Source organism: Artemia sp. Qi Xiang Cuo, chromosome 4, assembly GCF_049724085.1.
Source record: "Artemia sp. Qi Xiang Cuo chromosome 4, ASM4972408v1, whole genome shotgun sequence".
Lineage (NCBI taxonomy): Eukaryota > Metazoa > Arthropoda > Branchiopoda > Anostraca > Artemiidae > Artemia > Artemia sp. Qi Xiang Cuo.
The window spans coordinates 81114833-81137971 of record NC_142797.1 but is presented as its reverse complement, the minus strand read 5'-3'; the positions used below and the strand labels follow the sequence as shown (position 1 = coordinate 81137971).

The 23139-nt window shown below is 36.7% G+C and overlaps 1 protein-coding gene and 1 pseudogene across 1 annotated transcript in view; one reads left to right on the top strand and one right to left on the bottom strand.

Annotated features, from left to right (window-relative positions):
* LOC148953495 (iron-sulfur cluster assembly 2 homolog, mitochondrial-like) overlaps positions 1 to 21230 on the top strand; it is a 30008-nt gene extending 8778 nt beyond the window's left edge. The window contains exon 3 of the mRNA XM_089087713.1: positions 20963 to 21230. Coding sequence (XP_088943839.1) covers positions 20963 to 21140 — 178 coding nt within the window. The 3' untranslated portion in view covers positions 21141 to 21230. The remainder of the gene's footprint in view (positions 1 to 20962) is intronic.
* A 1099-nt stretch (positions 21231 to 22329) lies between these two features.
* Positions 22330 to 22684, bottom strand: LOC148953494 (cysteine-rich protein 1 pseudogene; annotated as a pseudogene).
* Between the last annotated feature and the right edge of the window lie 455 nt (positions 22685 to 23139).

Below are 23139 nucleotides of genomic sequence, written 5' to 3'. Positions count from 1 at the left end.
TGCTGACAACCTTGCTGGTCTGCAAGATACAATTTTGTAACTTTCACTTCTCTTTCTGAAGCTTTATAAGGGTTATGTAACCTATAAAGATAATTTCAAATAAAGTATTTGACGACAATTTAAAAAAAGCCAATTTGTGACAGGTGTAGGGTTATGATTTTGTAAAATTTGGGAAGTTAATTTGGGCTTCAAATAATTAATACAATCGATATACTATACTAGTATAAGTCGTAATTGATTAATATAATGTCAAAAAGTAAAATGCTCATAAATAATAAAAAGTCGATCAATAGGCCAAAAATCTTTAACTCCGTTTAGCAAAATTTAGAACCAATGTATTAGGAGAAAACAGTCGTTTTCTCCGTTAAGAGAAACGATCGTTAGGAGAATACTCCTACTATTAACTTTCTTTATTGTGTTTATCCTAATTTACTATTTATCATACTATTACTATTAACATTCACTTTTAGATTCTCCAACAATTTGCGAATAATATTATAACACTATTGTCTTGTAAACAACCAGATAGATCATTTATAAACATCAAAAATAACACTAGACCCAGATTGAAGACCCTGTAGGAAATCAATAGTCTCAACATTCAAATTGAAAAAGCTCCGGTTGGGTCAACTATTATCTTTTGATCAAGAAGGTATAACTCCATAATATATAGATGTTCGGTTTCATCGAAAAGAAAAATTTAGCATATCTAAAGTGTTTTCCGTGTAATTAAAAAACTGAAGCAATATTATGATTGTTATGCAATAAATCCATAATATTTACTATTAAAGTTTTTTCTGTTGATTGTCCAAATTGAAATCTATAGAAATAAGATATCGTGGTTGCAGAGATAACTACAATCTAGTAAACAGCGAATCACAGCCCATAGTAACCAATAGTTCAAAAACGTATTTAAAAAAGACTGTTGTGTGAGAAAAAATTGCCTTTGTAGATGATTCAGGAATTGTAACTGTTATTTCGATTAACCTTAATAGTGAAAGTTTTATTTTCGAGAACAAAAGAGCCTGAAAACCCTTGAAAATCGCTTCAAATTGAAATGAAAAATGCACCATTGGAATCACCATAGTTGGATTCCGTATCTTCATACATGGCAACTATTAGACGAACTAGTTTCTCAGGACTCTTCACAGGGTTTGAAGATCGAGTGAATCAACCGCTTTCTGGAAGTCCACGAAAAGAATGTACAAGCGTTGTCTCCATTAATTAGATTCTCCAGCATCATAAACTGAGTAAAGATCAGGTGGGAGCTGGTTTGTTTTGGCCGGAATCCACGTCTGTTTTGCGCAAATAGGGATCAAGGGAAGTATGGAATCTTCCTAGCACTATAGTCGAGAAGAGCTTTGATGGGATCGACGAAGATTGATGCCTCTGTTGCCTCTGGACTTGGACGTGGTTATTTCCGCTGAAATGCAATCTGTACCACGGTCTTCCACTTTTCAGTTTGTTAGATACTGAGAATATCTTGTCGGCTTGTCGTCAGTGGTGCAGAGATTGAACAAAGACGTGTCTGGAATATCAAGCGAAACAACAGATGCATGGTGATTTAATAGAGTATCAAAATACCTAGCCCGTCGCTCCTTTTGTCTTCCACGTCTTTCAGGAGCTTCCCCCCTTCATACTCTACTGGGTACTCGTGCAGGCTTGACTTGCCAAATATTTCTTTGGTAAGAGTGTTTCCACAGCTTGCTGCTTCTTTGGCCTGCCTAGCCTTTTCGTTCATATATTGCCATTTGTTGGGCCTAGCACTTTTCTTTATATTTCTGTCAGCTTCTGTGTACCCCAAGCTTTTGTTTAATATTGATTGCCCATTTACCCCAAGAGAGTTCGGCTTCAGTTTTTTGCGATTTGCTATGAGATCTCAGGTCTTTGTGGATATCCACTGTTGCTGTCATCTCTGAAAATTCTTCTTCGTCGTCTGGAAAGGTCATCTAGGGCTTCAAATTATTGGACAGTTTTATACCAAATGAAGATTGGACGTCTTTGTCACTTAGCTTTTCTATGTCAAAACTTTAAGAGTATGTGCGACTTCTAATTCCGATTGTTTGAGTTCAGTTTCAATTCCAATGTAGTGACTACTACTTCGTGGTCTGAAACCATGTTGGCGCTTTTAAAATTTCGAGCATCTTTTAAGCTCGTCTGTCATCTCTGGCCTATCAGGAAATGGTCGATTTGATTTTTGGTGGTGTCATCCGGTGGTGTCTAAGTGTATTTATGGATGTTTTTATACTGAAAGGACGTGCTGCCGATCGGTATGTCGTTCCCCCTGGTGAAGTCTGCAAATCGATCACGGTCTTCGCTTATACTACTGATTCCGTGGTGTCCCATCGCTTCATGGCAATAGGATCATTCTTGGCCAACTTTTGCATTATGGTCACCTGTAGCATAGTTAACCTTCTGGAGGGGGACCGAGTCGACGACTGATTTAAGGCTATATGGAACTCATCTTTAATAGCGTCATCAGCATTATTTTTGGATGTGTAGGACACGATCAGCGAAAATTTGGCATCATTAGGATCAAATATTGCATACACTGTTCTTTTATTGACCAGTTTCCATGAGCATATGGAGCTTTTGAACCTAATATTGCCAAAACTCCAGCAAAGTGACTTTCAGTTTTTCTGCTGTATAAGACTTTAAACATCTTATGGTCACTGCTGCTTTTTTTTCTCGCCAAAGCCTTTCTGTCTTGCTTTTGAGACGGCGACTATGTCGAATTCAAATTTTTCACATTTCCAGAGGACCTGTTCTGTTTTTGACAGCGTTGAAATGGTTCTAACATCCCATAGGCCGATCTTAAGTTGCTTGTTTGCATTCAAAATTTTATGCAGGGGCTGACATTAGTAGTATCAGATTGGGAGGTTTAGACCCAAGGCTAATCATTGACATGTCTTTAGCTGGCATTATTTTACGGGGATAGCTTGCCAGGCCAACGCCCAACCGGTTTCTGTGGCTCGGCTAGGGGCAGTGACGCCGGTCCCTGACTGATCGGCTGGAACTTGACTGGCCAACCCAACGAAAAGCCGGTTACTTTTGGAATTTTCTGAAGCTAAGAGATCATGTCGTTTTCTTAGGTGTATTTTCTTCTTTTAATGAAGCGCTAGTTTTAGAATTCTACAGGTATTTGAAAATATAAAGAAACAATCTATTAAAACTAGTTTTATAGATATATATTAATCTGCGAAGCAATAATTATGTTCCTCTAAAGTTTCAACTTCGCTTTTTATTTCCGAAAGAAAAATTAGTTTTTTAATTAATCATAGGTAGCGCAATAGCGCTGCCTAAGTAAAGAACGATGTTGGCAAAATATATATTTTTTTCTGGTTTTGGCCAGGGCACTTCGTAGCGAAAGAGATGTCGTAGAAACTTCAAAAAGGGCTCATTCGATTGGACATTGGAATGGCTAGTGCCCTTTTTAATAGTATAAAGTAATTGGAAGGCAACTAACACCCCTTCCACGCCCACCATTTCCCCAAACACATCCAATCAAAATTTAGAGATAGCCATTTTGTTCAACGTTGTTGAAAGTTGTGGAAATTATATCTTTGAGGATGACACTCCCTCCACATCCCCCAGGGCTAGGGTTGTAAGTTATGCCCTGGGGGCATATAACGTTTTTATTGATTTGTCATAGGAACTTGAAAAAAGGCTCATTCGATTGGAAATTCAAAGGGCTAGTGCCTTTTTTAATAGTCAAAAGTGATTGGAGGGCAACTAACCCCCGTCTCACGTCCACCTTTTCCCCAAAGACATCTAATCAAAATTTTTAGATAGCCGTTTTGTTCAACGTAGTTAAAAGTTTTGAAAATTAGGTCTTTGAGGATGATAAATCCCTCAGAGCCCTCAGGGCAAGGGTTTTACATTATGCCCTAGGGGCATATAAGGTTTTTACAGAAAGAGTTGTCGTAGAAACTTCAAAAAGGGCTCACTCGATTGGAAATTGAAACGGCTAGTGCCCTTTTTAAAAGTCTTGGAAATTATGTTCCATTTTGTTCAACGTAGTTGAAAGTTCTGGAAATTTTGTCTTTGAGGATGACAAACCCCCACACCCCTCAGGGCAAGGGTTGTAAGTTATGCCCTGGATCCATATAAAGTTTTTATTGATAGCATTGTCGTAGAAACTTCAAAAAGGGCTCACTCAATTAGAAATTGAAAGGGCTAGTGCCCTTTTTAAAAGTCAAAAGTGATTGGAAGGCAACTAACCCCCCTCTCACACCCACCATTTCCCCAAACACATCCAATCAAAATTTTGAGATAGCCTTTTTTTTCAACGTTGTTGAAAGTTTTGGAAATTAGGTCTTTGAGGATGACACCCCCACAGCCCTCAGGGTAATGGTTGTAAGTTATGACCTGGGAGCATATAAGGTTTTTATAAAATAAATGTTGCTGTAGAAACTTCAAAAAAGGCTCATTTGATTTGAAATTGAAAGGACTAGTACCATTTTTAATAGTCGAAAATAATTGAAGGGCAGCTAACCCCCCTCTCAAACCCACCATTTCCCCAAATGCATTTAATCAAAATTTTGAGATGACCCTTTTGTTTAACGTATTTTAAAGTTCTGGAAATTAGGTCTTTGTGGATGAACCCCCCCCCCCCCCACAACCCTCAGGGTAAGGGTTATAAGTTATGCCGGGAGGGGGGGCATATAAGGTTTTTAAATAGTTGAAAATAATCAGAAACTATTAGGCGGATGATTTAAGACTTATTTGTTCTTTTGTGTTTTTTAAGGAAAAATTTGAAAAGAACGCTAGTAGTCCTATGTCGTAGCCAATGTGTATGCATGGAGGATCCTTCTGTTTTTTTTTTCCTTGAATCTTCTGTTTCTACCTCTATAGCTCTCTTTTCTTCTAAAGGGGATGCTACTGCTGTCATAGCCAATGTGTATGCATGGAGGATCCCTCTGTTTTTTGTTGTTCACGCCCACCATTTCCCCAAACACATGCAATGAAAATTTTGAGATATTCATTTTGTTCAACGTAGTTAAAAGTTCTGGAAATTAGGTCTTTTAGGATGATATCACCCTCAGAGCCCTCAGGGCAAGGGTTATAAGTTATACCCTGGGGGCATTTAAGGTTGTTATAGAAAATGTTGTCGTAGAAACTTCAAAAAAAGCCCATTTGATTGGAAATTGAAAGGGCTAGTGCCCTTTTAATAGTTGAAAGTGATTGGAGAGCAACTAACCCCCCTCTCATGCCCACCATTTCCCCAAACACATCCAATTTAAACTTTGAGATCGGAATTTTCTTTAACGTCGTTGAAAGTTCTGGACATTATGATTTTGAGGAGGACAAACCCCCCAAACCCCTCAGGGCAAGGGTTGTAAGTTATGCCCTGGGAGCATATAAGGTTTTTATAGAAAGCGTTTTCGTAGAGACTTCAAAAAGGGCTCCTTCGATTGGAAATTGAAAGGGCTAGTTTCCTTTTTAATAGTCGAAAGTGATTGGAGGGCAACTAACCCCCCTCTCACGCCCACCACTTCCCCAAAGACATCCAATCAAAATTTTGAGATAGACATTTTGTTCAAAGTAGTTGAAAGTTCTGGGAATTAGGTCTTTGCCAGCAGTAGTATAGATATAAAAGTTCCGAGCAGACAGGTAGCCAGTATAGATATAACAGTTCCGAGCAGACAGGTAGCCAGTATAGATATAACACTTCCGAGCAGACAGGTAGCCAGTATAGCTATAACAGTTTCAGGAGGGCAGGTACCCAGTATAGATATAACAGTTCCGAGCAGACAGGTAGCCAGTATAGATATAACAGTTCCGAGCAGACAGGTAGCCAGTATAGCTATAACAGTTTCAGGAGGGCAGGTAGCCAGTATAGTTATAACAGTTTCAGGATGGCAGGTAGCCAGTGTAGATATAATAGTTTCAGGAGGGCAGGTAGCCAGTATAGCTATAACAGTTTCAGGAGGGCAGGTAGCCAATGTAGCTATAACACTTTCAAGCGCACAGTCCCACCATATATCTATAATGCTTTCAAGCGCACAGTATTAATGATGATACTTTTCTTTTCCAATGATACGATTTTTTACATTCTAAGTATCTTCCCATTGATTTTTATGTAATTTGTGTTTGATGTAGGAATCGAACGTGAGACCCGTGATTTCCTAAGGTAAAAGAACGAGACGTTAATCGACTGAACCAACAAGCCATTGAACATATTTTGATTTTAGAAATACATCCAATGTATTGTTTCTGGGACATTGCCCAACTGATGTTAAGCGTCACAATATCGTAACAAGTTCATTCCATTTAACTGGAACAAGTTAAAGCACATTCGATTTATCAATTGGATTTTTAATAGGTGTTAAAAGTGACCTGTTTCGGGACATTTTTATGGCATCATCGTGAGAATATGCATACCACGATGATTTTGAGATGCAGACAATATCTTCTGATGCTTGGGCCCCAAGTCCTACCCCTATCCCTCAACCCTATCCCTCCATCCTCCCTCCAACCCTTCCCCCTCCCCTCCCACCAACTCCCCCCCCTATTTTTTGTTTGACAGTTTTTTTTACGGTTTTTTTTTAACTTTTTTTTACATCTCTTAGAATGTCATGAAACATACTTAAAACATAATAAAATACCATTTGATATTTTTCAACTTCAAAATGGGAATGATATAGATATGTGTGTCTTGACTTTTACCATTAGAAAAATAATGTTTGTAGTGACCATTTTTTTTTACTTTTTTTCTGAGTTTTTTTTTAAATAAACACAAACACACACACACACACACACACACACAAACAAACACAAACAAACACACCACACACAAACAAAAACACTCACAAACACACACACACACACAAAAAAACACACACACAAACATACACAAACACACACACACAAACACACATACACACAAACAAAATCACACAAACACTCACACACACACAAAAACACACAAACACACACACACACACACAAACGAACATAAACACACACACACAAACACACCACACACAAACACAAACACAAACAAAAAAAAACACAATAAATAAAAAAAAAACAAAAAACCAAAAAAACACAAACACACACACAACCACACACAAAAATAAAAAAATAAACCCACAAACAAACAGAAAAAGAAAAACAAACACAAAAACATACACAAACACACACAAACACACACACACACACACACATACACAAACACACACAAAAACACAAAAAAACAAAAACAAAAACACACACAAACACACAAAAACAAACACAAACAAACACACAAACACACAAACACAAACACACACAAACAAAAAAACACACACAAAAAAACACACAAACACACACACAAAAGCACACACAAACACACACACACACAAGAACACACTCGCACACACACAAACACACACACACAAACACACACACACTAACACACCCAAATATACAGACACATACTCACAAAAATAAAATCAGACACAGACAAAAACACACAAAAACAAAAACAAACACGCACACACAAACACACAAACACACACAAAAACACACACAAACACAAACACAAACACGCACACACAAAAACACACACACACATTCAAACACATACACACAAACAAAAACACACACTCACAAAAACACATACACAAACAAACACACACACGCAAACACACACACACACAAATACACACACAAACACACACACAAACACACACAAACAGAAACACACACACAAACACAAACACAAACACACACATACAATCACACACACACAAGCACAAACACACACACACACACAAACAGACACACAAAAGCGCAAGAACACACACACAAACAAACACAAAAACACACAAAAAAACACAAAAACACAAAAACAGACAAAAACACACCCAAACACACACACACACACACACAAACACCCACACAAACAACAAAAAACAAACACAAACAGACACACACAAGCACACAAACATACACACACAAACACACACACACAAAAACACACACACAAACACAAACAAAAACAAACAAAAACAAACACACACACAAACACACACACACAGGTAAAGAGAGTGAGACTATAGATTCAGACATACAAACCAACAAAGACAGGCACTGGGAGAAGCAAACATCCACCCAGACACATGGGCAAAGAGTGAGATAAAAACACATGCAAATACGTAGATTAAGACATCCAAACGGAAAAAGACATGCATTGTAATAAGAAAACCCCCGCCCAAAAACATAGGCAAAAGAGTGAGAGAAACAAAAACACATACAAATACGTAAATTCAGACCCACGAACCGAGAACTCACAGGCAAAACGAGTGAGAGAAACAAAAACACATACAAATACGTAGATTCAGACACACAAACCGAGAAAGACATGCATATGAAATAAGCAAACACGCGCCTAGACACACAGGCATAAAGAGTGAAAGATACAAAAAAAACATACAAATACGTAGATTCAGACCCGCAAACCGAGAAAGACATGAATTAGAATAAGCAACACACACACACAAAAACAAACACACAAACGAACACTCACACACACACAAACACACACACACACACACACACAAAAACAGAAACACAAACACACACACACAAACGCACACACACAAAAACACACACAAACAAACACACACACACAAACACACACAGGCAAAGAGAGTGAGACTATACATTAAGACATACAAACCAACAAAGAAATGCAATGGGAGAAGCAAATACCCGCTCAGATATAGAGGCAAAGAGAGAGATAAAAACACATGCAAATACATAGATTCAGACACACAAACCGAGAAAGACATGCATTGAAATAAGCAAACACCTGCCCAGACATACCGGCAAAAGGAGTGAGAGAGACAAAAACACATACAAATACGTAGATTCAGACACACAAACCGAGGACTCACAGGCAAAACGAGTGAGAGAAATAAAAACACATACAAATACGTAGATTCAGACACACAAACCGAGAAAGACATGCATATGGAATAAGCAAACACCTGCCCAGACACACAGGCAAAAAAAGTGAAAGATACAAAAAAACATACAAATACGTAGATTCAGACCCAAAAACCGAGAAAGAAATGCATTAGAATAAGCAAACACCCGCCCAAACACACAGGCAAAAAGAGTGAGAGAGACAAAAACACATACAAACATGTGTACTTAGACACACAGGCCGAGGAAGGCATGAATTGGAATAAGCAAATAGCTGCCCAGACACTTGGCAAAAAGAGTTAGATAAGCAAAAAAAACATAGAAATAAGTAGATTCAGAAACACAAACCGAGAAAGACATGCATTGGAATAAGCGAACACCCGCCCAGACTCACAGGCAAAAAGAGTGAGAGAGACTAAAACACATACAAATACGTAGATTTAGACACACAATCTGAGAAAGACATGCATTGGAATAAGCGAACACCCTCCCAAACTCACAGGCAAAAAGAGTGAGAGAGAGAAAAACACAGCCAAATACTTAGATTCAGACACATACACCGAGAAAGACATGCACTAAGATAAACAAACGACTGCCATGACGTAAGCCAAGAAGAGTGACCGAGATCAAAACATATTCAAATACATGGATTTAATCACAAAAACAAAGAAAGGCATGCATTAGAATAAGCAAACACCCGCCCAGACTCACAGGCGAAAAGATTGAGAGAGAGAAAAACACATACAAATATATAGATTCAGACACACAAACCGAGAAAGACATGCATTTGGAATAAGCAAACACCTGCCAAGACAAAGAGGCAAAAAGAGTGAGAGATACAAAGAGTGGCGCGCCACTCTAAGTGAACTTTGATTAACCCAGGTCTTTCTCGGTTTGTGGGCCTGAATCTACGTATTTGTATGTGTTTTTTTCTCTCTCACTCTTTTTGCCTGTTTGTCCGGGTGGGTTAGTACCTATCCCAATGCACGTAATCCTCGGATTTTAGGATTATATCTGTGCCTTTGTATGTGCTGTTGTCGCTCTATTACTTTTTGCCTGTGTGTTTGGGCGGGTGTTTGATTACTTACATACCTTTATTTCTAGGTTTTTGTTTCTGAATCTAAGTATTTGTATTTGTTTTTTTTCTCTATCACTCTTCTTGCCTGTGTGTCTGGGCGGGTGTTTTCTTTTTCTAATGCATGTCTTTCTCGGTTTGCGTGTCTGAATAAACGTATTTGTATGTTTTTTTGTATCTCTCACTCTTTTTGCCTGTTTGTCTGGGCGGGTGTTTGCTTATTCAAAATGCAGTGTCGCGCCACTCTAAATGAACCTTGATTAACCCAGGTCTTTCTCGGTTTGTGTGTCTGAATCTCCGTATCTGTATGTGTTTGTGTCTCTCACTCTCTTTTTCCCATTTTGTCCGGGCAGGTGTTTGCTTATTCCAATGTTAGACATCCGAGGTACTTGTGTCTGAATCTACACAGTTTTCTTCGTTTTTTGTCCCTCTCACTCTTTTCGTCTGTTTGTCGGGGCGGGTGTTTGCTAATTGCAATGCATGTCTTTCTTGGTTTGTTTGTCTGAATCTACGTATTTGTATGTGTTTTTTGTCTCTCTTACTCTTTTTGCCTGTGTGACTGGGCGGGTGTTTGCTTATTCTAATGCATGTCTTTCTCGGTTTGTGGGTCTGAATCTATGTATTTGTATGTGTTTTTGTCTCTCTCACTCTTTTCGCCTGTGAGTTTGGGCGGGTGTTTGCTTATTCCAATGCATGCCTTTCTCGGTTTGTGTGTCTGAATCTATGTATTTGTATGTGTTTTTGTCTCTCTCACTCTTTTTGCCTGTGTGTCTGGGCGGGTGTTTGTTTATTCAAATGCATGCCTTTCTCGGTTTGTGCGTTTGAATCTACGTATTTGTATGTGTTTTTGTCTCTCTCACTCTTTTTGCCTGTGTGTCTTGGCGGGTGTTTTCTTATTCCAATGCATGCCTTTCTCGGTTTGTGTGTCTGAATCTACGTATTTGTATGTGTTTTTGTCTCTCTCATTCTTTTTGCCTGTGAGTTTGGGTGGGTGTTTGCTTATTCCAATGCATGTCTTTCTCGGTTTGTGCGTCTAAATCTACGTATTTGTATGTGTTTTTGTCTCTCTCACTCTTTTTACCTGTGAGTCTGGGCGGGTGTTCGCTTATTCCAACGCATGTCTTTCTCGGTTTGTATGTCTCATTCTTTTTGTCTTTCTCACTCTTTTTGCCTGTGTGTCTGGGCGGATGTTTGCTTATTCTAATGCATGTCTTTCTCGGCTTGTGTGTCTGAATCTACGTATTTGTATGTTTTTTTTGTCTCTCTCACTCTTTTTGCCTGTGTGTCTGGGCGGATGTTTGCTTATTCTAATGCATGTCTTTCTCGGTTTGCGGGTCTGAATCTACGTATTTGTATTTTTTTTTTTGTATCTTTCACTCTTTTTGCCTGTGTGTCTGGGCGGGTGTTTGCTTATTTCACATGCATGTCTTTCTCGGTTTGTTTGTCTGAATCTACGTATTTTTATGTGTTTTTGTGTCTCTCACTCTTTTTGCCTGCGAGTTTGGGCGGGTGTTCGCTTATTCCAATGCATGTCTTTCTCAGATTGTGTGTCTAAATCTACATATTTTTATGTGTTTTTGTCTCTCTCACTCTTTTTGCCTGTGAGTCTGGGCGGGTGTTCGCTTATTCCAATGCATGTCTTTCTCGGTTTGTGTTTCTGAATCTAAGTATTTGTATGTGTTTTTTGTCTATCTCAATCTTTTTGCAACGTGTCTGGGCGGGTGGTTGCTTATTCCAATGCATGTCTTTCTCTGTCTGTGTGACTTAATCTACTTGTTTTTATGTGTTTTTGTCTCTCTCACTCTTTTTGCCTGTGTGTCTGGGCGGGTGTTTGCTTATTCTAATGCATGTCTTTCTCGGTTTGCGGGTCTGAATCTACGTATTTGTATGTTTTTTTTGTATCTTTCACTCTTTTTGCCTCTGTGTCTGGGTGGGTGTTTGCTTATTTCAAATACATGTCTTTTCGGTTTGTGTGTCTGAATCTACGTATTTGTATGTTTTTATTTCTCTCACTCTTTTTGCCTGTGAATCCTCGGTTTGTGTGTCTGAATATACGTATTTGTATGAGTTTTTGTCTCTCTCACTCTTTTTGACTGTGTGTCTTGGCGGGTGTTGGCTTATTCCAATGCATGTCTTTCTCGGTTTGTGTGTCTGAATCTATATATTTGCATGTGTTTTTATCTCACTCTTTGCCTATGTGTCTGGGCGGATGTTTGCTTCTCCCAGTGCCTGTCTTTGTTGGTTTGTATGTCTGAATCTATAGTCTCACTCTCTTTACCTGTGTGTTTTTGTGTGTGTGTGTTTGTTTGTGTGTGTTTTTGTGTGTGTGCGTTAGTTTGTGTGTTTGTGTGTTTGTGTTTGTGTGTTGGTGTGTTGGTGTGTTTGTGTGTTTGTGTGTGTGTGTTTGTGTTTTTGTGTGTTTGTGTGTGTGTGTTTGTGTGTTTTTGTTTTTGTGTGTGTGTTTGTTTGTTGTTGTGTTTTGTCTTGATTTAGTTTGTGTGTGTGTGTGTGTGTTTTTGTGTTTGTGTGTGTTTTTTTTTGTGATTTTGTTTTTGTGTTTGTTTGCGTGTTTGTTTGTTTATGTGTGTTTTTGTGTCTTTTTGTGTTTGTGGGTGTGTGTGTTTCTGTGTTTTTTGTGTGTTTGTGTGTGTGTGTATGTGTGTGTGTATCTGTGTTTGTGTGTGTTTGTGTGTGTGTGTGTTTGTGTGCGTGTGTTTGTATTTGTGTGTTTGTGTGTGTTTGTTTGTGTATTTGTTTGTTTTTATTTGTTTTTCTTTGTTTTTTTTTTTGTTTGTGTGTGCGTTTGTATGTGTGTGTTTGTGTGTGTGTGTGTTAGTGTGTGTGTGTGTGAGTGTGTTTGTTTTTGTTTGTGTGTGTGTGTGTGTGTGTGTATGTGTTTTTGTGTTTGTGTTTATGTGTATTTGTTTGTGTGTGTTTGTGTATGTGTGTCTGTGTGTTTGTTTGCGTGTTTTTGTGTGAGTTTGTTTTTGTTTGTGTGTGTGTGTGTTTGTGTGTGTGTGTTTGTGTGTGTTTTGTGTGTGTGTGTGTGTGTGTTTGTGTGTGTGTGTTTGTGTGTGTGTTTTTGTTTGTGTTTTTGTGTTTGTTTGTATGTGTTTTTGTGATTGTATTTGTGTGTATTTTACTGTTTTTTTTTGTATGTGCTTTTGTGTGTTTTTATGTGTTTGTGTGTGTGTTTGTGTTTGTGTTTGTTTTTTTGTGTGTGTGTATTTGTTTTTGACTTTGTGTGTTCTTTCTTTTGTGTGTTTTTTTGTGTTTGTTTGTGTGTGTTTGTGTGTGTGTGTGTGTGTGTGTTTTTGTGTGTTTTTTTTTGTGTGTGTGTGTGTTCGTGTGTTTTTGTTTGTTTTTTTGTTTGTGTGTGTGTGTGTTTGTGTGTGTGTGTGTGTGTTTGTGTGTGTGTTTGTGTGTTTGTTTGTGTTTGTGTGTATGTTTTTGTGTGTGTTTGTGTATGTGTTTTGTGTTTGTGTGTGTGTGTTTGTGTGTGTGTGTGTTTGCGTGTGTGTTTGCGTGTGTGTGTTTGTGTGTGTGTCTTTGTTTTTGTCTGTTTGTTTTGGTGTGTGTGTTTGGTTTTTTTTTTTTTTTGGTTTTTTTTTTTTTTTGTGTGTGTGTGTGTGTTTGTGTGTGTGTCTGTGTTTGTGTGTGTTTGTGTTTGTGTGTGTGTGTTTGTGTGTGTGTGTGTTTGTTTGTGTGTGTGTGTGAGATTTTTTTAGTATGGTTGAGTGTTTGTTTGTTTGTTTGTTTGTTTCTGTGTGTGTTTGTGTGTGTGTGTGTGTTTATGTGTGTGTGTTTGCGTGTGTGTTTTTGTGTTTGTGTCTTTGTGTGTGTGTGTTTGTTTGTGTGTTTTTTTGTGAGTGTTTGTGTGTGCGTGTGTTTTTGTGTGTTTGTGTGTGTGTGTGTTTGTGTGTGTGTGTGTGTTTGTGTGTGTGTGTGTAATTTTGTTTTTTTGTTTGGTTTTATTTGTGTTTGTGTGTTTTTTTGTGTGTGTGTTTGTATGTTTGTTTGTGTATGTGTTTGTGTGTGTTTGTGTGTGTGTTTGTGTGTTTGTGTGTTTGTGTGTGTTTCTGTGTGTTTGTGAGTTTTTTATTGTTTGTGTGTTTGCGTTTGTTTCTGTATTTTTTTGTGTTTGTGTCTGTTTGTGTGTGTGTTTGTTTTTTTGTGTGTGTATATGTGTGTGTGTATGTGGGTATGTGTGTGTGTGTTTGTATGTGTTAGTGTATGTGTGTGTGTTTGTGTGTGTGTGTTTTTTTGTTTATTTATTTTTTTGTATGTGTGTGTGTATTTTTGTGTGTGTCTGTGTATGCTTGTGTGTATGTTTGTTTGTGTTTGTTTGTATTTTTGTGTGTTTGTGTGTGTTTTGGTTTTTTAGTATGTTTGTGTCTTTGTTTTTGTGTTTGTGTGTGTGTGTTCGTTTGTGTGTTTGTGTGTTTATCTTTTTGTTTTTTTGTTTGTGTGTGTGTGTGTGTTCTTTTTTTTGTGTGTTTGTTTGTGTGTGTTTGTTTGTTTGTTTTTGTGTGTGATTTTTTTATAGATAGTGTTTGTGTGTTTGTGTTTTTTTTTTTGTTTATTTGGTGTGTTTGTGTGTTTGTGTGTGTGTTTGTGTGTTTGTGTGTGTGTGTTTGTTTGTTTGTTTGTGTTTGTGTTTTTGTGTTTGTATGTGTGTGTGTGTTTGTGTTTGTGTGTGTGTTTGTGTTTGTGTGTGTTTGTGTGTGTGTGTGTTTGTGTGTGTCTTTGTGTGGGTGTCTTTGTATGGGTGTGTGTGTGTTTGTGTGTGTGTTTGTGTGTTTGTATGTGTGTGTGTTTTTGTGTGTTTTTGTTTGTGTGTGTGTGTGTTTGTGTTTGTTAAAAAAAAACTCAGAAAAAAAAAGTAAAAAAAAATGGTCACTACAAACATTATTTTTCTAATAGTAAAAGTCACGACACACATCTATATCATTCCCATTTTGAAGTTGGAAAATATTAAATGTGATTTTATTAGGTTTAAGTATGTTTCATGTCATTCTAAGAGATGTAAAAAAAAGTTTAAAAAAAAACAAAAAACAAAAAGTTGGGGGGGGGGGGGTATTTGGTGGGAGGGAGGAGAGGGAGGGGTTGGAGGGAGGGTGGAGGGATAGGGTTGAGGGATAGGGGTAGGACTTGGGGCCCAAGCATCAAAAGATATTGTCTGTCTAGTATGCATCTCAAAATCATCGTGGTATGCATATTCTCACGATGATGCCATAAAAATGCCCCGAAACATGTCACTTTTAACACCTATCAAAAATCCAATTGATAAATCGAATGTGCCTGAACTTGTTCCAGTTCAATGGAATGAACTTGTTACGATATTGTGACGCTTAACATCAGCTGGGCAATGTCCCAGAAACAATACATTGGATGTATTTCTAAAATCATACTATGTTCAATGGCTTGTTGGTTTAGTCGATTAACGTGTCCTTTATTTACCTTTGGAAATCACGGGTCTCACGTTCGATTCCTACATCAAACACAAATTACATAAAAATCAATGGGAAGATACTTAGAATGTAAAAAATCGTATCATTGGAAAAGAAAAGTATCATCATTAATACTGTGCGCTTGAAAGCATTATAGATATATGGTGGGACTGTGCGCTTGAAACTGTTATAGCTACACTGGCTACCTGCCCTCCTGAAACTGTTATAGCTACACTGGCTACCTGCCCTCCTGAAACTGTTATAGCTACACTGGCTACCTGACCTCCTGAAACTGTTATAGTTATACTGGCTACCTGCCCTCCTGAAACTGTTATAGCTACACTGGCTACCTGTCTGCTCATAACTGTTATATCAATACTGGCTAACTGTCCGCTCGGAACTGTTATAGCTAGACTGGCTACCTGCCCTCCTGAAACTGTTATAGCTATACTGGCTACCTGTCTGCTCGGAAGTGTTATATCTATACTGGCTATCTGTCTGCTCGGAACTGTTATATCTATACTGGCTACCTGTCTGCTCGGAACTGTTATATCTATACTACTGCCAGCGTTGTCGTAGAAGCTTCAAAAAGGACTCATTCAATTGTGAATTGAGAGGGCTATTAACCTTATGCCCTGGGGGTATATAATGTCATATAGAAAGTGTTGTCATAAAAACTTCAAAAAGGGCTCTTTCGATTTGAAATTGAGAGGGATATTGCCCTTTTTAATAGTCGAAAGTAATCAGAGGGAGAATCGCCCCCCCCACGCCCATCATTTCCCCAAGCATTTCCGATCAGCATTTTGATATGGCCATTTTGTTCAACGTAGTTAAAAGGTATGGAAATTATGTCTTTGAAGATGACTACCCTCCCCCTATAGCCCTCAGGACACGGGTCATAAGTTATGCCCCTGGGACATATAACGTTTTTATAGAAATTTTTGTCGTCGAAGCTTCAAAAAGGGATCATCCGATTGGAAATTGAGAGGACTAGTGCCTTTTTTATTAGTCGAAAGTGATCAGAGGGCAAATGTCTCCCTCCTCGCCTATCATTTCCACAAACACTTTGACACTTTGACAACAAAATTTTGATATAGCCATTTTGTTAAGCCTATCAGAAAGGTCTGGAAATTATGTCTTTGAGGACGACAAATCCCCCCAGCCCTCAGGGCAATTGTTTTAAGTTATTCCATGGGTAAATAGGGCCTTTATAGAAAGTGTGGTCATGAATACTTTAAAGGGGGCTCACTGGAATTGTAATTTTAAACTTTATCGACCTCCTTAAGAGTCAAAGTGATCAGAGTCGAGCTACCATCTCCCCCTAGATAGATGTCATATTGTCCTGAAACGTTTCCATTAAAATTTCTAGATATTCATTCTATTCAAAATAGTCTAAATATCATATAACAAGGCTTTTGGGGTTGAAACAAACCCCAGAGATTAGGGGCAAGGGTTGTAAGTTATGCCCCGGGGCTATTAAACGTTTTTATGGATGGGATGGTTGTTTAACTTCATAAGAGGCTCAGTCTTTCTCCCTGGAAAAGACTGTCAATATGAAATGAACAGAAATTAACCAAAAAAAACTTTTTGCACAAAACAAATTTTAAAAATAAGTAAAGAACTCCATTAAACTAAAAATGAACAAAAATAGAATCAAATAATCTACCAAGCTTACAACTACCACACATCAGGATCAATAAACAAATGAAACCAAAAACAAACAGAAATTAAAATAAGTCAAACTCAAAACGAGCAGAAATTGATCAGAGTAGGGTTCTAAGCCATATGCTTTCTAAAAGCCAGAATATAATTTGTACTTTACTGAAAAAAGTCTTTTAAATGTTTTCAATTTCTGAACATAAAGAAATCAAAAATTAATCAATATTTTAAGGAATAAATATCAGCATATGTATATTAAACTTAGAATGCACTTTTTTTCAGTAAATTCATTTGAGTTTTTTCAGTAAAGTACAAATTATATTTTGGCTTTTAGAAAGCATAGGGCTTAGAACCCTACTCAAATTAATTTCTGCTCGTTTTGAGTTTGACTTATTTTAATTTCTGTTTGTTTTGGGTTTCATTTATTTATTGATACTGATATGTGGTAGTTGTATGCTTGGTAGATTATTTGATTCTATTTTTGTTCATTTTTGGTTTAATGGAGTTCTTTACTTTTTTTTGAAAAACTTATTTTGTGCAAAAATTTTTATTTGATTAATTTTCCTAAAAAGGATAATAAATGTTTTTTTTCCAAATCCTTCTCTAAAATTTTTGATATTGTCAGTAGCAATGAAATTGGAAGATAATCATTAATTTAAGCTACAACTGCCTTTTTATGGAGTGTTCGATGTAATCTGCGAAGCAATAACTTCTGTTTGTTTTAGGTTTCAACTTCTCTTTTTACTTCCGTAAGAAAACTTTGTTTTTTTCATTAATTTTCCTTAAAAATGAGAAGATTTTTTTTTTTTTTTTAATCCTTCTCTAAAATTTTAGATATTGGCAGTAGCAATGAAATTGGAAGATAATTATTTGTTTATGTCACGACTGCCTTTCTTATGAAGTGCTCTTTGAGGCCATTATTATTTTTATTACGAAAACCTGTCTTCATACAAAAAGAGAATGACACAGCACTACAAAAAAAAAGCAAAAACAATAACAAAAAGCAAAAGAGCACTGTACAACTATGACAATGTAACTACTGTCGAAGAAGTTGGTTCCAAGCATGTTTTGAAATATTTCGGTTGTTTTTCTGCATAAATTTAGCAACGGCTAAAGAAGAATCTGCTATATGGAGATTGTTGATGGGCTTTGAACTGCGTGTCCAAATTGGACATCTCAGTAACTTAGGTATTTTGCGAAACGGAAGACATTGGAGCGGATTTTTAATTTAGCAGCATTTGTAAGAATCTTCCAGAAGGGTGCAATGTAGAGGACGTGGGGAGAGCAACTGTACTGTGTAGCGTTGCCGGATAACGGTGATTGAAACGAAACTTAGCAGAGACTATGGAAGCATGTGAAGCTGATATGCAGCGTTTGATGCCTTCACTTTAGAGATGATGAGTGTGAGAAATTTTACTTCCAATGGGAATATCGAGATAAGTAATTTGGTCAGACGGGTGGATTTTTAATTTCAGAGTACAATTTCATCAGGAAGCGGGCCTTTCCAGTTAAAAAGCACTACGTTGGACTTCTCACCATTAAATTCAAGACCAGATTTTAAGTATTCTGTTTGCGGTTTTTGGAAAGTTTCAGAGATTTTGTCCAAAGTTTGTCTGATGTTAAAAATGTCATCAGCATAAGGGATCAAGGAGATATTGAGGCCAGAGAGAACGCAAGACATCTCACACTGTTCCTGAGCTTTGAGGACATAATTATTGAAATAACAAGCTGGGGCTAACCTTGCCATATTGTGATCTATATTTTGATCTATGTTGACGAGGGGCATCTAAAAAACATGGAGGAGGGGGCTGGTTGTCTTCCAACGACGTTTCAATGCCCCCCTCAACATGCCCTGGGAGTTTCAACTTAATTCCTTCTGCTATTCCTGAGATGTTGCTGATACGCCCTTTAGACAGCCAGCATGTCCATAGTGTGTTTTGATTTTTCTCAACAACCCCCTCAACATTTCCTGAAAGTTTCACATTAATACCCTAAGGCTTTTTGGAGACCCAGGATCAAGTATGCCCCCTTTTCCCAAAAGCAAACTCTATATGCAAACAATGGGTAACTTGCATTACTTACAGCCCTCACCCAAGGGGCTTTGGGGGGGGGGGGTCACCGATTTTTACCTCATCTCAATAGCTAAAATTTGTTATTTGAAATGAATACTTTTTACATTCTCTCTATCCATGATTAAAGTCCATTTATTCATTGGCTTATTGGCTTATTGGCATTTATTCATTGGCTGCTCTTCGTCATTTACAATATTCATTCTAATTTTTCTAACATAAGGAGCCAGTTTGTTGGTAATATTTCATATTTGAATTGAAGAAACAAGCGAATTTGAGAAAGTACAATTTTAGTTGCATTGTAAGTTTGCAACTATTAATCGGATCATTTAAGACTTATTCGTTATTTTGTGTTTTTTATGGAAAAATTTGAAAAGAACGCTAGTAGTCTTATGTCGTAGCCAATGTGTATGCATGGAGGATCCCTGTTTTTTTTTTTTTTTTTTTTTTTTTTTTTTTTTTTTTTTGAATCTTCTGTTTCTACCTCTATGTTGTTTTTTTCTTTGGATCTTATGTTTCTACCTCTATAGCTCTCTGTTCTTCTGAAGGGGATACTACTGCTGTCATAGCTAATGTGTATGCATGGAGGATCCCTCTGTGTTTTTTTTGTCGTTTTTTTCTTTAGATCTTCTGTTTCTACCTCTATAGCTCTCTTTTCTTCTGAAGGGGATACTACTGCTGTCATAGCTAATGTGTATGCATGGAGGATCCCTCTGTTTTTTTGTTTTTTTTTTTTTTTTTTTTTTTTTTTTTTAGATCTTCTGTTTCTACCTATATAGCTCCCTTTTCTTCTGAATGGGATACTACTGCTTTAGGTTTATTTATTTTGTGTGATATTTGAAAAAGATGTTTTTTCTGCCCAAATATCGGCATTATGTGTGCTTTCCAACATTTTCCTGGGGCAATCAAAATTATTGAATGAATGCTTTGCTGGGGAGAGGGGGGGGGGGATATTTCATATGTGCAGTTAAAATAGAATGATCTTTTACATATTCTAAATCCTTGGTTTTGGGTCTCACGCCGATGCATCTTGGAACTACGTGTGCTTTGTGGCTGGTTTTCTGTCCCGTTTTCGTAAAATGTGTTCATCTAGTTCTCTAGCCGTGACTTAGCTAGGTTTTTCGGAGTCTAAATTTGATCTCTGTACATTTTTAAACTATCTATTTATGGTCAGTTATTCCCATAAACCTGATTTAGCTAATCTTTTTCTTCACTATTTTATGTAAATTTAAATTGTCTAAAGCTAGAACCCGAAATTTCCAAAACAATGTATCATTTTGACTTGAGTAATGTTCTGATTGCAGCCTCGGTTTGGGGGCTTGCACTGTATGCCTCCTTGTATACAAGAGCAAAAGTACTACAGTAACTGCGAGCTTTTTCAAGACTACGACACGTCAACGAATATGTACGAACATTTTGTTTGCACGACCAATAGACATCCTCAGTAAAATAGAAGTGAAAGTAAATAAAAACAAACAAAATAGCTTATAATTCATTAATCCTTTATAAAAAAAATCAGAAAGTCAAAATTAAAAGGGCCTTTGCGTCTTACTCGCAAATATTTGTTTAGTTGTCAGTGCCCTGAAAAAGTCCTCATTTAGTGAAATTATTTTGTGGTCTTCGTAGTTACTCCTGCCTCTTTTGCTGGAAGTATGTATACCCATTCCATTCTGACGAGCTTGAAGCCCTTGGAAATCCCTATTTTATGTCGGTCTCTCAATAGCTTAGCCTAATAAGTTATTTATATAAATTCGAAATTAGATCTTTACGAATGTCTCACTATCTTAATGTTACAGGATTTTTGAAAAATCTGGAGCAAAAGTTGTGGTGGATGAAACTTCGCTGGAATATATAGATGGGGCAACGATTGACTACCAGGAGGAGTTGATAAGATCTGCTTTTCGTGTTTTAAAGAACCCTAAGGCTGAAGGAGGATGCTCCTGTGGTGTTTCATTTTCTATTAAAATTGACTAGTCTTGTTAGTTCATCGCTATAAATGAGTTAGAATTAGATTGTCGTTAAAATTCTACTTTATATATATATAAGAGTACAGGCTATCCCAGGGTATGCAGTTCAACATTTTTGTTTCAAGGCATACACGAGCTGTAGAATGGACCAAAACAACCCAAGATAATCTTCGAGCACTGAGGAAAAAGATTCAAACAGAAGAAATTTGCAAATCCTAAGTTTGGTCTAAATGCTGGGTTCTCAATGAAATCATGCTTCAGTACCCACACTAGTGCTCTTTGGGATCTAAAACGTGGTAGTAGATAATCAGTAAAATATTCGTTCTTTATTATAATAATAAACAACGACCTCTTGCCTATACTAAATTTTATACGCCACTTAATTATAGTATAGGTTAGTAATTCCACAGATAGATTGGCACTGGAACATCGTAGAGAGTTTTTTAATGGCTCATTTTAAAGGAAATTAATGGGGTTAAAAACCTTTTGTAATTATAAACAAATTATTTTTAAAATAGAATAATTTTTCTTACGAAATAACATTAAAAGAAGATCATTACAACAACAAACCATTGCATACATTGGATCATACATTAAAGAGCGAACTTTAGTCCATAGTAACTAAAGTATTATAAGGAATCATTATGTAGATGATGAATTTTCCTTAAGAATTGGGGAATGCTTTCTATTGTATTGTATAAAGGATCAGTCAAGTTAATCTTAGGCAGTGCTTTTTCTTTTCCTGCTCAGATAGGCTTGCACTGGAACAACATAGAGAGCTGTTTAATAACTAATTTTAAAGGAAATTGAAGTGGCTAAAAACGTTTTGTAGTTAAAAAAATTAATTTTCAAGATTTAATCAATTTTTTATGAAATTTTTATTAGGGACAGTTATCGTTTCTTACTAGGCTTTTAGCTACCGCTTCAACCCGAATTTTGTCAATTAAAAAAACACTTGGATAAGACAAATTCCTGATGTTAAAATAATATAGGATACAGCAGTGTTAAAGAAATATGCAGTTTTTCTTAAAAATTTTATTAGATTTTTAATTTTTTTTTTTAAATTTTAAAAGGCACTAGATGTGGCAGTTTCCTCTAAAATGAGCCATTAAACAGCTCTCTACGGTGTTCCAGTGCCCCGCTATCTGAGGAAAAGAAAAAAGAAAAGAAGATACTATGTATGCAGACTTTCGTAGTTGCAGCCACTTTTCTTGATTTTTACATATAAGATTGATATAATTCATCATAATTGGGATAACTCAATCCCATATAAAAGTTATTTTAAAGTGTAGGCAATGAATACATTTTTCAAATCGAAGTTCAGTACTTATGGCTTTCTGCCCCACCACGACCAAATCCCCCTGGCCCAAAGAGTGAAGCATAACATGGAACATGACAGTAAGGCTTCCCTTCTCCTTGAGCATGGCTTCCAGGAGTTAGCACTTTATTGCATTTTTCACATCTCAAACACTGCCTATGCCATTCTTTATTAAGCGAAACTTTCCTTTCAGCAAAATACACAGGTTTATTACAACGCGGACAATTTGGCATCTTCAATATTATATATTTATTGCTCAACAATGACGAGTTAATGTCACGCGTCGAGTAGCAAGAACTTAACAAAAAACAGAACTAATTCTTAAATTTTAGGGAATGTTTCTAGTTTGAAATAAAAATTAAAAATTATGTCTCGGACATCATAAATATTTTTGCAGTTTATATCATGAACTTAAAACAAAGATAAAATAAAAAATTGAATTTCTTTTCTACGGAAATATAGCAAAAAAGATACGCGCTTTAGAAGTTCATCCAAAAAAAGTTTGTTTACAAATTTTTTAATCCAAACTAGAATAATACCTGACAATTTTTTAATTAGTTTTGTTTTTGTCTCCTAGAAACAAAATTTTCTTTGTTGGCTTAATCGCTAAAGTTATTATGTAAACTGCAAAAATATTTATGATGTCTAACCAATACTATTAATTTCTTTAATTTAAACTACAAAAATA